This window comes from Melanerpes formicivorus, unplaced genomic scaffold (genome assembly GCF_026170545.1).
Source record: "Melanerpes formicivorus ecotype bairdi unplaced genomic scaffold, bMelFor1.0.p_v2 SCAF_25, whole genome shotgun sequence".
NCBI lineage: Eukaryota > Metazoa > Chordata > Aves > Piciformes > Picidae > Melanerpes > Melanerpes formicivorus.
The window spans coordinates 3,684,999-3,704,375 of NW_027142377.1; the positions used below are offsets into that span (position 1 = coordinate 3,684,999).

Here is a 19,377-nt window from a genome sequence, read left to right on the forward strand (position 1 = left end):
TGGAGACCTGTTTGGGACGGGAAGGAGGCAGAGCTTGGCAGGAGGCAGTGAGCGGTTGGGCCAGGCGCCTGTGCTCCCGGTTACGCGGGGAGGTGTGCAGGGCCGGCAGTGCCCCCGAGCGGGGCTGTGCCGTGGAACGAGTGGTAATTCGACTTCTTATCCCCTAACCTTTGTGCTGCTGAACTGAACAGTGGGAGAGTGGAGCCGGAAGGAAAAGCAGGTGCAGCTTCCGTGCTGAAAAGCATCCCAGGTGCGGCGGCTCTGAAGTGCGGCCTTTAAAACCAGCTCCTTGGGCATGTGATGTCCCCTCAGAGCTGCAGACTTGCAGCCTTCAGCGAAAACGTGCCAAGAAGTGCTGGATTTGTTGGGCGTCTGATTCTGAAAACTGTATCTTACCGTTGTTCTCTGACTTGTGGTATGGAACCAATTTGTGGGATGTTGCACAGATCTATGGTCAAGCAAATTCTAAGCTGTAATTTCAGTTTTCTTAAAGTTGTGTTGTGGCTGTGACCACTATAAATTATGTACTTACAAACCGAGATGCAGTGGAGTAGAAGTCAGTAGTAAGAGTTTCAATTTAGCCTGGAGAAGAGGAGGCTCAGGGGAGACCTTACTGCTCCCTACAACTACCTGAAAGGAGGTTGTAACCAGGTGGGGGTTGGTCTCTTCTCCCAGGCAACCAGCACCAGAACAAGGGGACACAGTCTCAGGCTGCACCAGGAGGAGCTTGGAGGTGTTCAGGAGGAGACTTGATGGGGTGCTTGGTGCCATGGGTTAGCTGTTTGGGTGGGTTGGATTAGTTGATGGGTTGGACGCGATGATCTTGAAGGTCTCTTCCAACCTGGTTTGGTTTATTCTAAATAGAGGTTTATTCTAAATAAAGTTTAGGCTCAAGGTGAGGAGAAAGTTCTTCACAGAAAGACTAATTGGCCCCTGGAATGTGCTGCCCAGGGAGGTGGTGGAGTCACCATCCCTGGAGGTATTCAAAAAAAGATTGGACATGGCACTTGGAGCCATGGTTTAGTTGTCAGGAGGTGTTAGGTATTAGGTTGCACTTGATGTTCTCTGAGGTCTTTTCCAACCTGGTTGATTCTATGAAAGCATGTCAATTTCAGTGGAAGATGGAGAGGAAAGTGTGTGTATGTCCTCTCAAACAGATGTTGTTTCATGTTGATGCTGCATTCAGTTTAGGGAATTACTGATGGCAAGGTTCAGAGGAACATCTGTGTTTGCCTGAAATTTCAGTGCATGTTTGTTAGTGAGGACAACTAGCTAAAAGTTACTTTTGCTTTTGCAGAAAAAGATCAGGAGGCTGATGCAGAAGAAACACCAAGTGTTCATCCTGTTGAGATGTCTTGTAGCCTATCGTTGGTAGAACCTGCATGTTCCAACCCTGAGACACAGGGAACTGCAAGAATGAGAAAAAATGCTGCAGCTTCCAGACATTTGGTGGGGCATTCATTTTTACATTCAAAAACTAAGAAGTCCTTCTGTTTTGTGAACCTTCCTCTCTCCCCCTCCCCCAAGAAGTAAATTGCAACAGAATTGTGTACTTAAAATGTCTGTTGCTGTATTGATTGGGATTGTATATATAAAAATGACTTTCTGGTGTGTATTTATGTTTGTGATCATCATGCTGCAGTAATTTATTCTCTGGAATGTATAAAAGCTGTTACTGCTACCAAAACATTTTGAACTAACAATGCAGGAGCTGAGTTCACTACAGTGCTACAGAGCAACTTCCACTTCTGGTCTCTGGACCATAGGTGCCCTGTAAGTACCAGTGAAGGTCTAGAGGAATCATAAAATGGTAGGGATTGGAAGGGACCTCTGGAGATCAAGTCCAACCCCCCCATCCAAGTAGGAAATGCAGCCTTATTATTTTAAATGCCAGTAGAATTTAACAGAAGAGTGCATAAAATACACATAGAGGGTTAGACTGTAAACTAAGAATGCCAAGCACTGAGGAACATGTCTGGTGAAGCAGACAAAATCCAGCAGAATGCAAGAATTACAGGAGACATGACAATGCAGGTCACCCTAGAAGTAAGAGGCATCAATCCAGATGTATTTGCCATGGGGTAGCAAATGTTCTGGTGCATGGAGGACACCTCATAAACAAGAATTCCAAATGCACCAGAGTCAATCAGCAACCTGTTCTGTTTGGATAAAAAAAACTGAGTATGCAAGTTCTACCTCAACATGAGGAAGGACTTTACAGTAAGGGTCACAGGGCACTGGAGCAGGCTGCCCAGAGAGGTTGTGGAGTCTCCTTCTCTGGAGACTTTCAAGACCCATCTGGATGCATTCCTGTGTGACCTGCACTAGATTCTATGACCCTGCTCTGGCAGGGGGTTGGACCTGAAGATCTTCAGAGGTCCCTTCCAACCCCTAACATCCTGTGACCAATGAATGTTGCATGAAGGAATCAGAACAGTGATAGTAACTTACTCCTGTTACACAATGCATTTTAGCAGCAGGAATGACTCTTCTTCAGCCAGCCTGAAAGCCTCTTAAGTTTTTATCTGGAGACTCTGTAGATATCTTGTGCTGGCTTTCAGTAATATCTGTTTGTAAAGTACTAGCAGCCTGTTACACTTGAATCATCCAGCTGTCACAGAGTTAGGTTATCAAGATCCATACAAATACACAGATCAAATAACCCTCCAGTGTTCCCCTGGCAGCCAGCAGCTTTCTAGCAAAACAGAGTTTTCAAAGCAAGTGTCTTTTGCTTTTTTTAGATGTGATGAGTCAAATGGCTTTCAGGCAGCCTGATAAATAGTGTGGATCTAGTGAGGTTTTTCTCAGGTCTTCTGTGTCCAGCAATGTATGAGGAGCAGCTGTGAGAACTGGGGCTGTTTAGTCTTCAGAAGAGGAGTCTGAGGGGAGACCTCATTGTCCTCTTACAGTTAGCTGAGCCAGGTGGACGTTGGTCTCTTCTCACATGCAACAAGTGACAGGATGAGAGGAAATGGCCTCAGGTTGTGCCAGGGGAGGTTCAGGTTGGGTATTAGGAAAGTTTTCTTCACAGAAAGGGTTGTCAGTCATTGGAACAGGCTGCCCAGGGGGGTGATAGAATTGGCATCCCTGGAGGTATTTAAGAGACTTGTGGATGTGGTGCTGAGGGTCATGGTTTAGTGGTAGTGGTGGGATTGCAAGCTCTAGGGGAGTTGTTGGACTTAATGATCTCAAAGGTCTCTTACAACCTGACCAGTTCTGTGATTCTGTGATAGTGCTGAAAGGGACACATGGTGGTGTGGTGTAGTGATAACTTCATACAACAAATGAAATGTCAGCCTTTAATGTATCTAAGCTTCCTGGGATGGATACTTACCTTCTAGTAAGTAGAGATTCAAGCTGGTAATATTATGTCCCGCACCTAAGCATGCACTAAACAGGAGTCTGGTGTATTTGATTTGTTTAGAGTGTGGTTCCTTTCTATACAAAGGAATTGGAAGAATGCTAGCAAGACTGCTCTGTTTTGGTTTATTTCTTTCCAAATTGACATTTGGTTGTTAAACTCCTCTTATTCCTGTATGTGGAAATTCTACAGCAAGACACTGATGAAGCTCTCCTATGAAACTTTCAGACTGTAGCCTTTTAGATACCGATTCCAAAGGTCTAGGGAGTGTTTTTTTGAGCTGAATGAAGGTTTCTATGGATGTTGTTTAGCTCACTGTCTAGGAACTGTAAGGAAAAATGCATCTCAGGCAATGGGCACCATCCAGAAGGTGAGTCATATACAATCCAGACTGTTTGAAGGACAGGGCTGTAAACTTTTGTTCTGTTTTTTTCCACTTGTTTTGTAACTGGAAGAAGGCATTAAACAGTAAATATTGTTTCAGGTTTCTCTTTCTGATGAGAATGAAAGTCAACAGTCAAAATCTATTCAAAGAAAGAGAGTGCTTCCATCTTGGATGCTGGAAAAAGATCTCCTGGTTCAGAAGGTTTCTGAGCCTGCAGTGAAAGGAGGTAGGTTTGCAGTGTAGTCTGATTGCATACAACATACATTTGTGTGCTTTGATAGCATTTTCTTAAGTTATAACAACAGGGGTAGAAAGTATTCATTTGTTACTTCTCTTTCTATGCTCTATGCCTGGCACCTGATAGAGACTGACTTTTGTTGTCTCCTTTGCCATCAGCCCAACTGGTCAGCTGATTTTCCTTTCTTTAATGCCAGGTAATATCCTGTCTTTGGACAGCTGAATTTCTGATGTCCTGGAGCCTTTGCCTATAAACTCACCTGGTTTATTGACTATAAATTCTAGCTAGTTTCTGTACTTTAATCCCAAGCCTTCTGCACCTTTAGGTTGCTGATGTATTGCCTGTCTATATTTAGATTCTCCAAATTTCACAGGTTTTAAAGGTCAGGGGGGTTGGGTGGTTAGTTTTTTAACTGTTACTGTCAGATTTGATCACTTAGTCCAAAGTTACTTCCTAGACAGAGTTCATCACAGCATAGCAGTTTCATAGCAATATGAGGCTAGAATATTGCATTCTCCCTTGTCCTTCTCTCAAAAAGGAAATTGCTGAATCTATGATAAACTTCTGCTGTGTATCAGTGGTAACAGCAGCAGAATTCCATGTTTAGTCACTATCAGCAGGAGACACAAGGGTGTTTCGTTGGCACAATCCCAAGCACGTTCTGCTTTGGTCCTGGGAGCTTGTAAAGGCTTCTAAACCTGCCAGTAGGCAGTGTCTGACAAACTTAACCACAAAGCATTTATTTCTTTGTTGCCTTTTAATGCTGGAAATGGGAGGACTAAAGTGAGAGAAAATGACTGTACATGCACAGTGCTCCCCTAGCGTTTCTGCCTTTCTCTCTGCTGAAGCCAGGGTGTCCCACCCTGCTTGCTCTTCTTTGAGGTGGTTTAGGTGCCAATTGCCTACTGGAAAGGTAGCATCAATTGGTGGTTCTGAAGTTGTATTAAAATTTGGACAAATCCTTTGCTTTGTGCACATGACTCCAGCACATCAGGGCTTTTTGAAGATAGAGTTTTTGAAGCCTTCCAAAATGGCACCAGGTATCTTCCTTCTGGATGCCTTTTGCAGGAGATGGAGCTGTAAGAAGTGTGGGCAGCTGGTCAAGGGAGGTGATTTTTGCCCCTCTCTGCTCTGCTGAGACCCCACCTGGAGTACTTCATCTAGCTCTGGAGTCCTCAGCACCAGAATGGCATGAACCTGTTGGAGTGGGTCCAGAGGAGGCCACAAAAATGATCAGGGGGCTGGAGCACCTCTCCTCTGACAACAGGCTGAGAGAGTTGGGGTTGTTCAGCCTGGGGAAGAGAAGTCTCCAGGGAGACCTTCAGTGCCTAAAGGGGCCTATAAGAAAGATGAGGGCAGGCTTTTAGCAACACTTGTTGTGACAGGACAAGGGATGATGGCTTTATACTGCAAGGGGAAGATTTAGACTGGATAGAAGGAACAAATTTTTCACAGTGAAGGGGGTGAGACACTGGCACTGTTTGCCCAGATGGCTAGTAGCTGCCCCATCCCTGAAGGCACTTAAGGTCAGGTTGTGTGGGGCTCTGAGCAACCTGCTCTAGTTGCAGATGTCCCTGCTCACAGCAGGGGATTTGGGATAGATGACCTTTAAGGTCCCTTTCAACCCAAACCATTCTATTATTCCCTAGCAAAACCAGGACAATGGCCCTAGCTGTCTCCCAGCCATATGTCTGGAAAGCTCTCATCAGTGCAGAGATCTGACAGTTTTCTGAGGTATTAAAGCTTTCCACAGAGAAGTGCAGTGTTCACTCTCTGTCTGTTAGTCATTGGCTGATGACATACTCAGCTGTGTTGTGATTGACTAGGCAAGTGGGCATATCCCAGTTTTGCCATGTCCTGCTTGTGTGTATAACCTGGTAGCCTGAAGTGATGCTTGCACGAAAGCTCTGTGGTAGAAATCACCCTTGGACTTGTGGCTCACTCGATCGGCTCCTGTTGTGTAAATGAGGTGGTCAGGCACACTGACAGTCCAGAATGTCCTTTGTCACCCATTTATTGCCATCCTCCAAATTTCCCCTCAAGCACCTGTTTCATTCTAAACCAGACTTTTCACTCCTATATGCAGGAAGTGAAGAATGTGTTGTTGAAACAGCACCTACACAACTGCTGCTATTTCTTATGCTTTTTACCCTCTATTCTGTTTCCCTGTAGCTTTAGGTTTCTAATGTGGGCAGGATTTCACAGTTGTATTCTAAAAATACTCCTTTTGTTTTTCTTTTAAGGTAACAGAATGAAAAAAGTCCAAGGAAATGGAGAAAGTAATCAGAAAGAGAAATCAGAAGGAGATGGTCAGCAGAAAAAAAGATTGGCTTCTGAAGAAACCGCAGAGGATTTTGGAAGTGAAGAGCGAGATCAAGGGAAAAGGAGTTGCCTTTCCATCCCTGCCCCTTCATCTCAGGTAATCTTTTGGCTCAGGGCAGAAACACAATTCAGAAAGTGGGAAAGTAGATGGCAGTGTCACGTCAGAGGTTGGGTCTTCAACATAGCTGCCTTCTGTCAGTGACTTGTTGTTTGCCAGTTTTGAAATGCCAATCCATTGGGCAGCTCTACAGCAAGGATTGTGGAAGCCTCCAGAGGTCTGATTCTCTGCACTTTGTTCTTGGGATCTGGGACTTAGGTCCTGCATGCTCCAAAGAAATACCAGGCTTTCAGCCTTACACCAAGGGGCTGGAAGGCACAGGCCAAAGCACTGGCCCTGGAAGTGGCTTTGGTGTGCAGTTTTATTTTTCTGAGAAGCCTTTAGGGATAGGTGATGGGATGACACTGATGTAATGAGACACTGGACTCTGCTCAGACAATTCTAATCAGAGAAAACTTGCAGTGAGAAAATTCTGCTGCATGCCCTAGCAGCTGCTGTATTTTGGTATCATGAAGTGTGCTTATGCCACCATCTGAGTCAGGACAGAAACACAAAGTAATCTGAAGTCCAGAACTACCTGTGGCAGTGAGTGAAGAGATACTTCAGTCCAGCTGGGCCATGTCTGTGTGTCCTCAAAGTACAGCTTCATCTACAGGCAGTTAAATACTGACAGGACCCTGCTGGCAATGAAAAGAAAAGGGTCCTAATCAAAGACAAGCAGCACATTCTGGGGAGAGCAAGCTGAGGCTTTTGCTGGCTTTTCCTTTACGTGGACAGCCTGGGGAGTTGTTTCTAATCTCTGTCATCACAATTGCCTGGATCTGTTCTAGCACCTGGTAAAATACCTAAAATGCTCTTATTTGGTATGTTTAATTGGCTTTGACACTGAAAGCTGTTGAGGTTTTGGTTTCTAAAGTAAATCTCGAGGTTAATTGAAGCGCTGTGCTTGCGGGGAGCAGATCACTATGTTATATAAAAACCAAGCTGAAGGGCAGCTTTTAGTCTGAAGAAACCTTATGAGTGGTGAGCTTTGTTCTTGCTTGGGCCCATTAACACCAGCTGCAGTGCTGGCTGCTTTGTCAAATAACAGCATGAGGAACCACATAACAAAGGATTTTATTTTGCAGTTGATAAATATGAAGCCTTATTATTTTCTTCTAATAGTTTCAAGCACAGTGTCAGAAACTGCCTTCGGAACTCTGCAGAAAGGAACTAATGGGTTAGTGCAGGCAAGAGTAATAACCACAGAGAACTCTAAAAGGCTGGAATTTGGATTAACAAAACCTAAACCACCTTCTGGCTGTCACTGTAGGGTAGGAAGTAAGAACAATCTTAATTCTTCTGAGCATCAGCAGCCACCAGGTGGCAGAGAGGTCGTGCACACACTGTAACCAGTGCCAATGGTACTGCTGTCTCTGCATTTCCTTGGTTGCAACCAGTGTTTGACCTAGTCATCATCACCAATGTGAAAGTATTTACTCTCATTATATACAATACAGGCAATTGATTGAAGTATGCTGTAGAGAAGTCACAAGTGGGCAAGGCAAAATAGAGTCATTTAGCCTGCCTCTGGCAAAGGAAAGCTTATTTCCCAGTCTGCAGTTGTTTGCTGAGCTTTATTTCAGGGCTCTTGAAGGAGTCATCTTTGTCTCTTACTTACTCATTCTTACACACTTACTAAATGTGCTGCTGTGTGTATGTTGAGGCTTCCATTGGAAAGAACAAAATCAAACAGGAAACCACCAGCTGATTTTTCAAGCTTTGCCAAACTCATCTGTGTGAATTAAGTATAAATTTACTGGAGAGGGAACTTAGATAATAGTCTCCTGTAATGTATCCAAGCAGTTTGGCCTTCAGTATAGGGATGTTTCATAGTATCAATCAGGGTTGGAAGGGACCACCAGGATCATCTAGTTCCAACCCCCCTGCCAAGGGCAGGGACACCCCACACTAGATCAGGCTGGCCAGAGCCTCATCCAGCCTGGGCTTAAACACCTCCGGGGATGGGGCCTCGACCACCTCCCTGGACAACCCATTCCAGGGCTTCACTACTCTCACGGTGAAGAACCTCCTCCTCACATCCAGCCTGAATCTCCCCACCTCCAGCTTCATTCCATTCCCCCTAGTCCTATCACTACCTGAGATCCTGAGAAGTCCCTCCCCAGCCTTCCTGTAGGCCCCCTTCAGATACTGGAAGGCCACAATTAGGTCACCTCAGAGCCTTCTCTTCTGCAGACTGAACAGCCCCAACTCCTTCAGTCTGTCCTCACAGGAAAGGTGCATGATCGCAAATTCAGTGAGTCTCTGCTGCCACTTCCACTTCTAGGGCAGGTCTCAACTGTTGGGACAATGTTCCTGTCTTGGTTACCCATCTCTTGCTTGCTTTCTGAAGCACACATACTTATGTTCCAAATGTGAAATGCAGTGTTTGCCAGAGCAGAAGTCTTTGCCTGATCTACTGGCAAACTGTGTTTAAGGTTTAGGGTTACAGGCTGAAGCATTTCAGGTGTGTTGGGGTAGGTCTGGTTAAGCTCCAAGTGTTTATTGTGGATTCCCATGAATCTCCCACAGGGAGATAAATTATGTGTTTCAGATACCTCGGTACTTAAGAGATTAAAATTGACTCTTACACAGGAGTCTCTTTTCTTCTGGAGTCTACTGTATCTTCATATGTATAATCTCCATTTGTTTTTCAGCAGAAGTACCTTTAATTGAAAATGAATTCAGACTAAATTCCTCATATGGTTCACAAACTGAGCTGGTGGGAGAGGAGCCTTGGCTGTGTGTTGAGGGAACAGAAGCTGAGGATGGGAGCTTTAGGATAAGTTTTATCTTAAAGTGCATGTGTGTGTTTTTAACAGGAGTCTTTCATTCACCATTGGAGCAGAAGGTTTTAAAGGCTGGGCCAGATAATCTTTTGAGATCTTTTCCAACTTGGGCTGTTCTGTGATTCTCTGATTTTGAAAGCAGGGATGAGGCAGTGTTTGACCTTCATAAAGCTTTTAATTCTGAAGAGTGTAAATTTTCAGATCCTTCAAAATGTAACCTTGTTCCACAGAATACATCTGGATTTCCTCTTGAGAGTACCAGGAGACACATGGAAGGATATGGCAAGACTGAAACAAAAAGCCCTGGAAGTTCTCTGGAGAACAGTGATAGGCAGCTGCATAGTAGAAGGCCTGAAAGAGTAGTTCAGAGCTCCAGTAAAGAAAATAGAACTGAGGAAACAGAAAACAAAGAGCAGATAACTGGTTCTACAAGCCAACAAGCTCACTGGGGCAGGACTTCCCAATATTTGGGTGCCCAGGAAGGGATTCTTGAGCCTGATGCAGATCTGGATTCCAAGACTGAGATTTCTGATTCAACCACAAGTGCAGATGCTTCAGAAAGCTCCAAGCAAATCAAGCATAAGAGGACACCTTGCATGTATGGAGCAGGCTGTTACAGGTAAAGCAAAATTAAAACTAGCCTAAGCTAGCTTGTTATTGAGAAGTAATGTATTAGCTGTGGGGGAGAAAACGGTACAGGTGCTACCAGCTTTGGTTTGAAAAGACTCTGTTGGGAAGTAAGGGGGCTGCTGACAAACAAATGGCATGATGAGACTGTTAGAAGTATAAAAGGAGGAGTCAGGATGTCTTGCTGACTGCTGATAGAACACCCCACCACCACCACCCCCAAAGAAAAAAAGGCTGTTGTACTTGAGCAAATGGAAAGCTGAAGTGTTGCAGGAAACAAGAACCAAAGGTCCATTTGAAAAAAGAGAAGCCAAATAACCCCCCTATGTGTACAGTGCACATACCAGCAGGGAGGAGAGGTGGAAATGGTTGAAATACCCAACATAAACCCTGTAGGCTTGTTACCGGTTGAAACTTCTCCTCAAGAGGGTTGTTTGGAAGTTATTGCATGCTTTGTGATTGGAATAGTTAAAGTGCTGCTTATTTGTCACCCCAAAGTGATCAAGCATTACTTCTACTAGAACTTGGCCAGGCTGTGCTATATTTGTTTGTTTTCCAATTTGATTTTGAGCTTTCAGTCTCCCCCTAGAACTGGAGCAAGGCATACTTGCAAGTTCCACATTCCCCCTTTGCTGGTGAGTGTCTTTGGTAATGTCTCAAGTGAAAAGACATATCCTCTTAATTTGCAGTGAAAGATCTAGCATACAAATGTTTTGGGTGATCCAAACATTCCAGCAAAGCCAAAACACCAGTGCTCAGGGCCTAGCCTCCTGCTGGTTCTTTCTGCCCAGAATAGAGATGTAGTGCTGTGCCTTGATATATTGAAGGGAAGGTAGAAATCTGGAGGTGACCTTGAGGCTGCCAAATGACTAATGACCTGAGGAATTGAGCACAAGCCCTATGAGGAGAGGCTGAGGGAGCTGGGATTGTTTAGCCTGGAGAAGAGGAGGCTCAGGGGTGACCTCATTGCCCTCTACAACTACCTGAAAGGAGGTTGTAGCCAGGAAGGGGTTGGTCTCTTCTCCCAGGCAACCAGCACCAGAACAAGGGGACGCAGTCTCAAGCTGTGCCAGGGGAAGTTTAGACTCGAGGTGAGGAGAAAGTTCTTCACCAAGCGAGTCATTCGTCATTGGGATGTGCTGCCCAGGGAGGTGGTGGAGTCCCCATCCCTGGAGGTGTTCAAGAGGACATTGGATGTGGCACTTGGAGCCATGGTCTAGTCATGAGGTCTGTGGTGACAGGCTGGACTCAATGATCCTCGAGGTCTCTTCCAACCTGAGTGATACTGTGATACTGTTGCACTCCAAAGTCCCTTAGTCTCACACCAAAACCTCAAGGCACAGGTATTTTGTGGATGCCCTTTGGAAGAGCACTTATTAAAATGTCTCCCATTCCTTGCTTTTAAATATTCTGTTTGGGGGAGAAGAAAAGGTGCCTCTGAAAGAAATCAGAGAGAAAGAGTAAATGTGGGGATGGCAGCAGCATGTTAAGTTTGACATAGTGTTTTGTAGTATGGTTTGATCTGTCACATTGAATTTCTCCTGATGTAACATGTTGGGGTTTTTCTGTGTTCTTCATAACATCCCTGACAGAAGTTTTATAAAACCAACTCTTTTTTTTTCCCTAAGTGATGTTGTTTATAGCTGCCTTGTCTTGCATGTGTGTGCAAACCTGTTGCCCAGAACCAGTGGAAATGTTCTTTTGATGGTGCAGGTATTTGATTCACTACTTGCTCACCCTGGAGTCAGCTGAGCAAGTGTAGAGCAAAAGAAGCCCTGGATGCTGGTAACATCCTCTCATCACTAACATTGGCAGAGTTGTAATGTTCTGTGGTGCAGACTCCTGTCATCGTTGCAGTCTGATACTTCAAATAATATAGTAGCCAAAGCAAACTTGAGAGCATAATCAGGGTAATGGCCAGTGGGCTGCTCCATCTGGGTTAACGTGCTGGCATTTGAAGGATTCAAGTGAATGCTCACTTGCACACAGAACAGAAATGATAAGTGAGATGTGGTGCCTGAAGCTAATAGGTGGTTACCCAAGGCTGTGGGGAGTCTTCAATACTGCAGTCGTTTAGCTGCCATGCATTGGCTCTCCCATCCTGAGCTAAGGCTTGGATAGTGGTTTCTACAGCACTCCGGAGGGAGTCATAACTGAGCAAGCTGGCCACTGAGTAAGATTCATGCTGTGTGCTTACATCAGTAGATTGTCTGTGCACTGGAGGTCTGAATGGCCAATAAGAAAATTCCTGCTTTAACCTCTTCTGTATCCTGTGCTGAGGCAAAACTTTTCTTCTGTTCTCCTGCAAGCAGGTCTTACTCTGCACACAGTGAAACATTCGCCACTCCTCTGCATGTAACCACATGATTCAGTAACACCTTTCTTGTCTCCCCTTCTTGTATCTAAACAGAATGGTCAATTCTCCCTCTGTTTGTCTTTGGCAGGAAGAATCCCCTCCACTTCCAGCAGTTCAGTCACCCTAATGATGATGACTATCATGAAGCAGAGCCCATAACTCAGGATAGCAACGATAACCGGCCCGAGTGTCCGTACGGAGCAGCTTGTTACAGGTAAGAAACACTACCAAGTGTCTGCTCTTGTTGTGCATGTTAACAGTGTTCTCCCCTGGGGCTGCAAAATCACAGCAGTATTAATAATGAGCAAGTCTTGATGTTAAAGCTTGACTGCAGTTTTTCTACACTTCTTATGCACAGACTGCTATCTTTAAAGCACCAAAGCCTGGGCAAAAGATTTGTTAGTGATCTCAGCTGGCAGATGTGAAAACTTGATATTTGGAACCTCTTCAGTTGCTTTTTTGTCAGCTGTCAACACAGAGTAAACTGTGCCCCTTTTATGTAAATAGTAATTTATTGTAACATGTTGTTCTTGAGATGAATATCAAAATTCAGTCTGAGAGTAAGTATTTGTTGAGATCTTGTACAAGACCTCTTTGATTTGTTAGCATAATTTAAGAGCAATAAAATCCAGGTTATGGCTGAAGACCAATGGTATTACTCTGTCCTTTGAAGATCTCTGTGCCACATCAGTACTGGGCCCAATGCTGTTTAATATCTTTATAAGTGATCTGGATGTTGGGGTCAAGAGCACCCTGATGAATTTTACAGATGCCATCAAAATGAGTGGGAAGGTTGACACTCCAGAAGGGAGAGCCACCCTCCAGGAAGACCTGGGCAGGATGAAGGAGTGGGCTAGAGCAAGAGCCTCATGTAGGGTCTTGCACCTGGGAATACATAACTCAGGAGTGCAGCTGAGACTGGGATCCACCTGGCTGGGGAGCAGCCCTGTGGAAAGGGACCTGGGGATCTTGGTAGACAAGAAGCTCAACATGAGTGAACAGTGTGCTGCAGCAGCAAAGAAAGCCAACAGCATGTTGGACTGCATCAACAAGGACATCACCTACAGAAATAAAGAAGTCATTGTCCCACTCTGCTCAGTGCTTGTCTGGCCTCACCTGTTAAAAAACAGCATCGAAGTAACTTTAGAGTCATAGAATCAGTCAGGGTTGGAAGGGACCACAAGGATCATCTAGTTCCAACCCCCCTGCCATGGGCAGGGACATCTCACACTAGATCAGGCTGGCCAGAGCCTCATCCAGCCTGGTCTTAAACACATATTCCAGCACCTCCAGATCCTTCCTGTCACAGAGACTCCAGAACTGGGTGCAGTACTCCAGGTGAGGTCTCACCAGAGTGGAGCAGTTCTTTCTAAATTCTTCACTTTTCACAAGCTGTTTGATTTGTAACCTTGAACTGCAGAATGGGAGAGCAATGCCTGGATGTCTCAGACCTGTGATGTGCTTTGCAGTTATGTTCTGGTTTCATTTTTAGTGCTAGTGAATAATCAGACCAGTTCTCACCACGCTGAACAAACGCATCTCACAACTCCTGAACCTGTCTCATCTCTTGGTTTTGATCAGCCAGCCTTTGGGGTTTTTTTTGTACTGATGAAACAAGAGGCAACTAAGGGCAACAGAGCTGGTGAAGGGTCTAGAGAACGAGTCTTACAAGGAGTGGCTAAGCAAACTGGTGGTGTTCAGTCTGGAGAGGAGGAGGCTGAAGAGAGACCTCGCTGCTTTCTACAGCTACCTAAAAGGAGGCTGTAGTGAGGCAGGGGTTGGTCTCCCTAGTATCAGGTGATAGAACAAGAAGAAATGGCCTGAAATTGTCCCAGGGGAGGTTCAGGTTGGATATTAGGGAAAAAAATATTTCCAGAAAGAGTGGTCAGGCATTGGAACAGGCTGCCCAAGGAGGTGGTGGAGTCACTGTCCCTGGAGGTGTTCAAGAAATGTGTGGACGTGGCACTTAGGGACATGGTTTAATGGCCATGGTGCTGTTAGGTTGAAGGTTGGATTCGATCTTGAAGGTCTCTTCCAACTGAAACACTCCTGTGGTTTGCAGAGGAACTCTGATTTAACCTCTTTGCTGGCTCATTGTTATTTTACACCCTACATTTTATAAGGTGAGACAGTGCAGTAAGGCAGTGCTCACAGAATTTTATTTCAGGACAAATATTTAAATGCTCCATAAAGCATGGAAGAAGCTCTGGGCTTACTAAGTGTGGAACAAGGTGGCAATCAAGCTTTTTCTGTTTTCTTCTCTGCAGGAAGAATCCCCAGCACAAGCTAGAATACAAGCACAGTGCACCTCCAGGTAAGTCAAGTTGGTCAATGTAGCTGGGGGCACATCCTCAGAACCCAATAATGGATACCAAAATGTTGGACTAAAATGCTTTCAGCTGCTGTAAGTGAGTAACACTGCAGCTTACTCTCTACTGCCTTGCACCCTTGCTCTTGCCCATACCTGTGTGGCTGGGGCTGGACTGATTTAACATCTTTATTGGTAACTTAGATGAGGGATTGAGTGCAGCCTCAGTATGTCTGCAGACAACATGTAGGTGTTGGTCTGCCTGAGGAGGATAGGAAGGCTCTACAGAGAGATCTGGATAGGCTGGACCGATGGGCTAAGGTCAGTTGCATGAGGTTTAAAAAGGCCAAGGGCCAGGTCCTGCACTTCAGTCACAACAGTTTATGTGGGTAATGTCTCAGAAACTATACAACACCACAAGAAAAAAAACTGCTTTTGGAGCAGGAGAGAAGTGATGCTTGTAAATACAGCACAATCATTGCAGTGTGTGTTAATAGGTCAGTCTTTTATCAACAGAATGGTAGGGATTGGAAGGGACCTCCAGAGATCATGGAGTCTATCCTCCCCCTGCCAAAGCAGGATCACTCAGGGCAGGTCACACAGGAATGCATCCAGATGGGTCTTGAAAGTCTCTAGAGAAGGAGACTCTGCAACATCTCTGGGCAACCTGGTCTAGGATTTTGTGAGCCTTACAGTGAAGTTTTTCCTCATGTTGAGGTGGAACTTCCTGTGTTCCAGTTTGTGTCAATTGCCCCTTGTCCTATCACAGGACACCACTGAAAACAGTCTATCATCTTCTTCATGCCACCCACCCTTGAGGTATTTGTAAATGTTAACAAGATACCTTCTCAGTCTTCTTTTCCAGACTGAACAGCCTCAGATCTCTCAGCCTTTCTTCATCAGACAGATGTTCTGGTGCTTTAATCATCCATTTAGTCTCTATTGGACACTCTCTAGTATATCCCTGCCCCTCTTGAACTGGGGGGCCCAAAACACAACACAGTACTACAGATGTGGTCTCAGCAGGGCAGAGGAAGGAGGGAGGAGACCCTCCCTTGACTTGCTGGACACACTCTTCTTAATGCACCCCAGGCACATCTCTGTAGGCTGTCACTACCACACCCTTATACTATGCTGTCCTCCTGCCTAACTGCTAACTTTTCTTTCTTTAGTAACTGAAAGAGGAACCAGACAACGACCTTCGAAGAACGGTATGTTCTTATGTTATGGATGGGTGCATCCCATCTGCTGTGGGGTTTTGGCTTTTCATGGTGCTGGGGATGTTTGATAATACTTAACCTGAGCAGAAATAGTCATGGTTTCAGTAAAACTCTGCTTGCATTTTTACAAGTAATAGTGGTTTCAGGCTCTCCTGGCTGAGCATGCCTGTACTCCCTGGAAGCAGGCAAAAAACCAGACAAATATTTTAAGGAGAGAGAGGTGGCTAAATTGATTCTTCCTTACAGGGGAGTCATTACAGGATGGGTGGAATCCAATACGTCATGCACAACTAGTTACAGTTGCCCAGTGCAGACTGATGGCTCTTGAAACATTGAATGTTCCTCCTGCATAGCATTGACCTTTAAATAACTCTCAAGTGCTGTCTGTGCACTTGCTGATGAGCTTTTGTTAGACTTACCAGAAGGCATTGATGTTTTGGCTAAGATACTGGCTTGGTAGGAGGTTAATGCCTTTGAGTTGGGGGCAGCTTTCACTGGCAGCTGCATGTGTACCCCTCTTCAGCTTCTAGTCATCAGTGAAGATTGTGTTGTAGCTCAGGCAAGCTGTACTCTTTCTGAGTAATATCATGGAATCACCTGGTTGGAAAAGACCTTAAGGTCTGCTACTTAGCTGAGTGATGTGATGCAGCTATGGCCTATGCAGGATTCTCTTACATGCTACTTTGTAGGTTTTCTAGCAAACCAATCATAGATTGGTCTGGGTTGCAAGGGACCTCCAAAGGCCACCTGATCCAACCCCCCCCTGCAGTCAGCAGGGGCATCCTCAACTAGATCAGGCTGCCCAGAGCCCTGTCGAGCTCCACTTTGAATATCTCCAGGCACAGGGCCCCAACGACCTCCCTGGGCAACCTGTTCCAGTGTTCTACCACCCTCATATTATACAACCTGTTCTTAATATCCAATCTAAATCTGCTTTTCTCCAGTGTGAGGCCATTGCCCTTTGTCCTGTCACTGCAGGCCTCTCTCCAGCCTTCTTGAAGCCCCCTTCAGGTACTGGAAGGCTGCTATTAGGTCTCCCCAGAGCCTCCTCTTCTCCAGGCTGAACAACCCCAGCTCCTTCAGCCTGTCTTTGTAGCAGAAGTGCTCTAACCCCCTCATCATTTTTGTGGCCCTCCTCGTTTCTAAATATAAGGGAACTGGATGATGGTAATAGGAGACTTCCAATAATAGGGAACTGGAGTATCTCTCTTAGAAGGAAAGGTGAGAGACCTGATGCTGTTAAGCCTAGAGAAGACAGAGGGAACATCTTATGCTTGGAAATATCTGAAGGGTGAAGGTCTAGAGGATGGGGCCAGTAACATGGCCCAGCAACTAGGAAAATTGTGTGTGCCACTCCTTAAAGAGACTTGTTAGAAGGCTTAGTCTGATAATAGTTCTTGTCTGGTATCAGAAGAGGCACGATGCTGCTTCCCAGGTGCTAAGTGATCCAACTGGTAAGCGCCACAGGAGGGGTCAGAGAGAGGTGGCACAGCTCTTCATGAGAGCTGTCAGCAATTGGTAGAGTGCTTTAGTTAATTCTTTCTTCTTTTGAGGTGTGAGGCCAACTCTGTGATCTCTGGAAGGTCTCTTTAGTTCTGTATTTATGGTTCATGAATATGTGACACTTTTGTCCCTACAGGAAAAAGGGCTGTGGAGAAAGATGTTGCCCGTGATGATGAACCAAATGAGTATGACCTTAATGACAGCTTTGTAGATGATGAGGAAGAGGAGTGTGAGCCTACTGATGAAGACTCTGACTGGGAACCAAGTTCAGAGGACAGAGATAATGAAGATGTGGAAACACTTTTGCAGGAAGCACGAAGATTCACCAAGAGCAGAAAGTAGCTGCCTGGAACAACCTTTTGAATGCCCAACATGAGTGTGGTAAAACAGGGATATAGGAGGAGAGGACCTGCCTTGGAAACTCTTGTCCTCAGTGATGTAGATGCTGCAGGAAGATTTTAATGGTGGCAAAGGGGTTTCAGCTCTGCCTGCCTTTTCCATGTGTATTACACTTCCATGGGTGGCTGGGGGGTTTGTTGGGTTGTAAGGGATGGAAGCAGAGGATTGAGCCCCGAGTCTTTTGTTGGGCTTTTTTCTCATCTTATTCCTTTTTGGAACACCACTGAAATACAAATTTAAATATTGTTACTGCTTCTTTTTCCTGTGCTTGAGGGAAATGCTGGCACCAGGAAAGCCTTTTGTTCTGTGTTGAAGGAGTTACCCTGTCCACCTGCAGTATTGAGAGCTAACTCTTGGCCAGCATTAAGGAATCTGTCTAAACCTTTATTTTAATCTTCTTTTGAGCTGATGGAGTTTTAAACTTCATTGGTCAGCCAGCAGCTTTCCTTTTAGGTGCCATTTCTTTGATTCTCTTGCTGTACAGTGGTTAAATACAGGTTGTCTAAGTCACTTGAGAGCAGTATCTCTGTGTATCGAAGCACCTGGCTGCCTCAGCAACAATGATGGCATGTTTGCTGCAATTGCAGCAGTGCCTCTTCCCACGCCTGTGTATCACTGCAGTTGTGTTCCCTGCACATCAAGGCTGAGGGTCCTGCTGACTGCCTTTTTGCACAATTAAACATGTAACATACTGTGGGGAAAATGTGTAACTGTCTTTGATTTCTGAAGACTTTCCCTTCAGCTTGTTCACAATGCCTTGAACTTCCAAGAAATTAAGCTGAAAAGCTGTGATGTGTTTCAGGACAGGTGCCTGGAGCTGTGTGAATTGGGCATGAGTTTGGGACACAAGCCTGAAGTCTGTTGGGGGAAACAAAGCTGCTCTGGCTCTGACTCCCCTGTGAGTATCTGCACAACCCTAGTTGAAAGCAGACAGCCAGCTACACCCAAAGATTTTCTGCAGGGTGGCAAAATGCTTTTTTTGCTTAGAAGGGCTACTCCTCCAAGTGCCTTGGGCTGCCTTTGGATGAAGGGTCATCATCTGCCAGTTGTGTGGTAGAAGCTTCTCCCAAGATCTGTTAGAGGTTGAAAATGTAAATACTCACCATGTTCTGAATGGGGAAAACTTCAGCTTCTGGTGGCCAGTGGGTTGCTGGTTGCTAAAGCTATTTCATACAGAAAGAATCCAGTTGCTGTTCCTTAGAGTCTGGTGGTTTCTCAAGAATAAAACCATGGGTTAAAAAACCTTAGAAACCTGGAAAAATAGCAATTAAAAACTCCCCTCAAACCTTTCTTAAAGCATCCTGACTCTCCCTACCCAAAAAAGAAAACCCACAGAAAAATTATAATCCCCCTTAAATTCCCCCTGAAGTCCACCTTGATCCCCCCAAACCCTGAGAAAAAAACCCAACCTCCCCCAACCCTCCTAAACCCCTCAGATCCTACTGATCCAAAAAGCTTTCCTCCCTTAAACTCCCCCAGCTCTGACTCCCTAAAAACACCCTAAAGCGCCCCCAGACATGACTTAACTACTCTAAAACAACCCAACCCCCCTCAAATCACCCTTAAAAGCCAGGGGGGAAAGACCAAACTCCCCTACTATCTATTATAGAAACCAAAAACCCCACCCCTAAAACCCTTCTAGAACCCCCAAAACAACCCTGAATCACCCTAGAACCCTCTAAAATGCCTCCAAAATACCCCAACAGCCCAGAGCTCATTTAAATCCCCAGAACACACCTAAAATTGCAATACACCCCACCCCTAAAGCTATT

General features: G+C 45.2%; 1 protein-coding gene across 3 annotated transcripts; it reads left to right on the plus strand.

Moving 5' to 3' along the window:
- Window positions 1–50: 50 nt before the first annotated feature.
- Window positions 51–19,186, plus strand: APLF (aprataxin and PNKP like factor). Of its 3 annotated transcripts, none has more exons than XM_068153084.1 (9): window positions 51–415; window positions 1,298–1,449; window positions 3,846–3,972; window positions 6,228–6,403; window positions 9,423–9,811; window positions 12,264–12,389; window positions 14,443–14,489; window positions 15,656–15,694; window positions 17,343–19,186. In XM_068153084.1, exons 1-9 carry the CDS (start codon window positions 301–303, stop codon window positions 17,546–17,548), a joined length of 1,377 nt encoding a protein of 458 aa, XP_068009185.1. In that variant the 5' UTR covers window positions 51–300; the 3' UTR covers window positions 17,549–19,186. The 3 variants fall into 3 exon arrangements, with proteins under 3 accessions (XP_068009185.1, XP_068009187.1, XP_068009186.1); XM_068153086.1 differs by having other exon boundaries at window positions 51–250; XM_068153085.1 differs by lacking the exon at window positions 15,656–15,694.
- The last annotated feature ends 191 nt before the right edge of the window (window positions 19,187–19,377 follow it).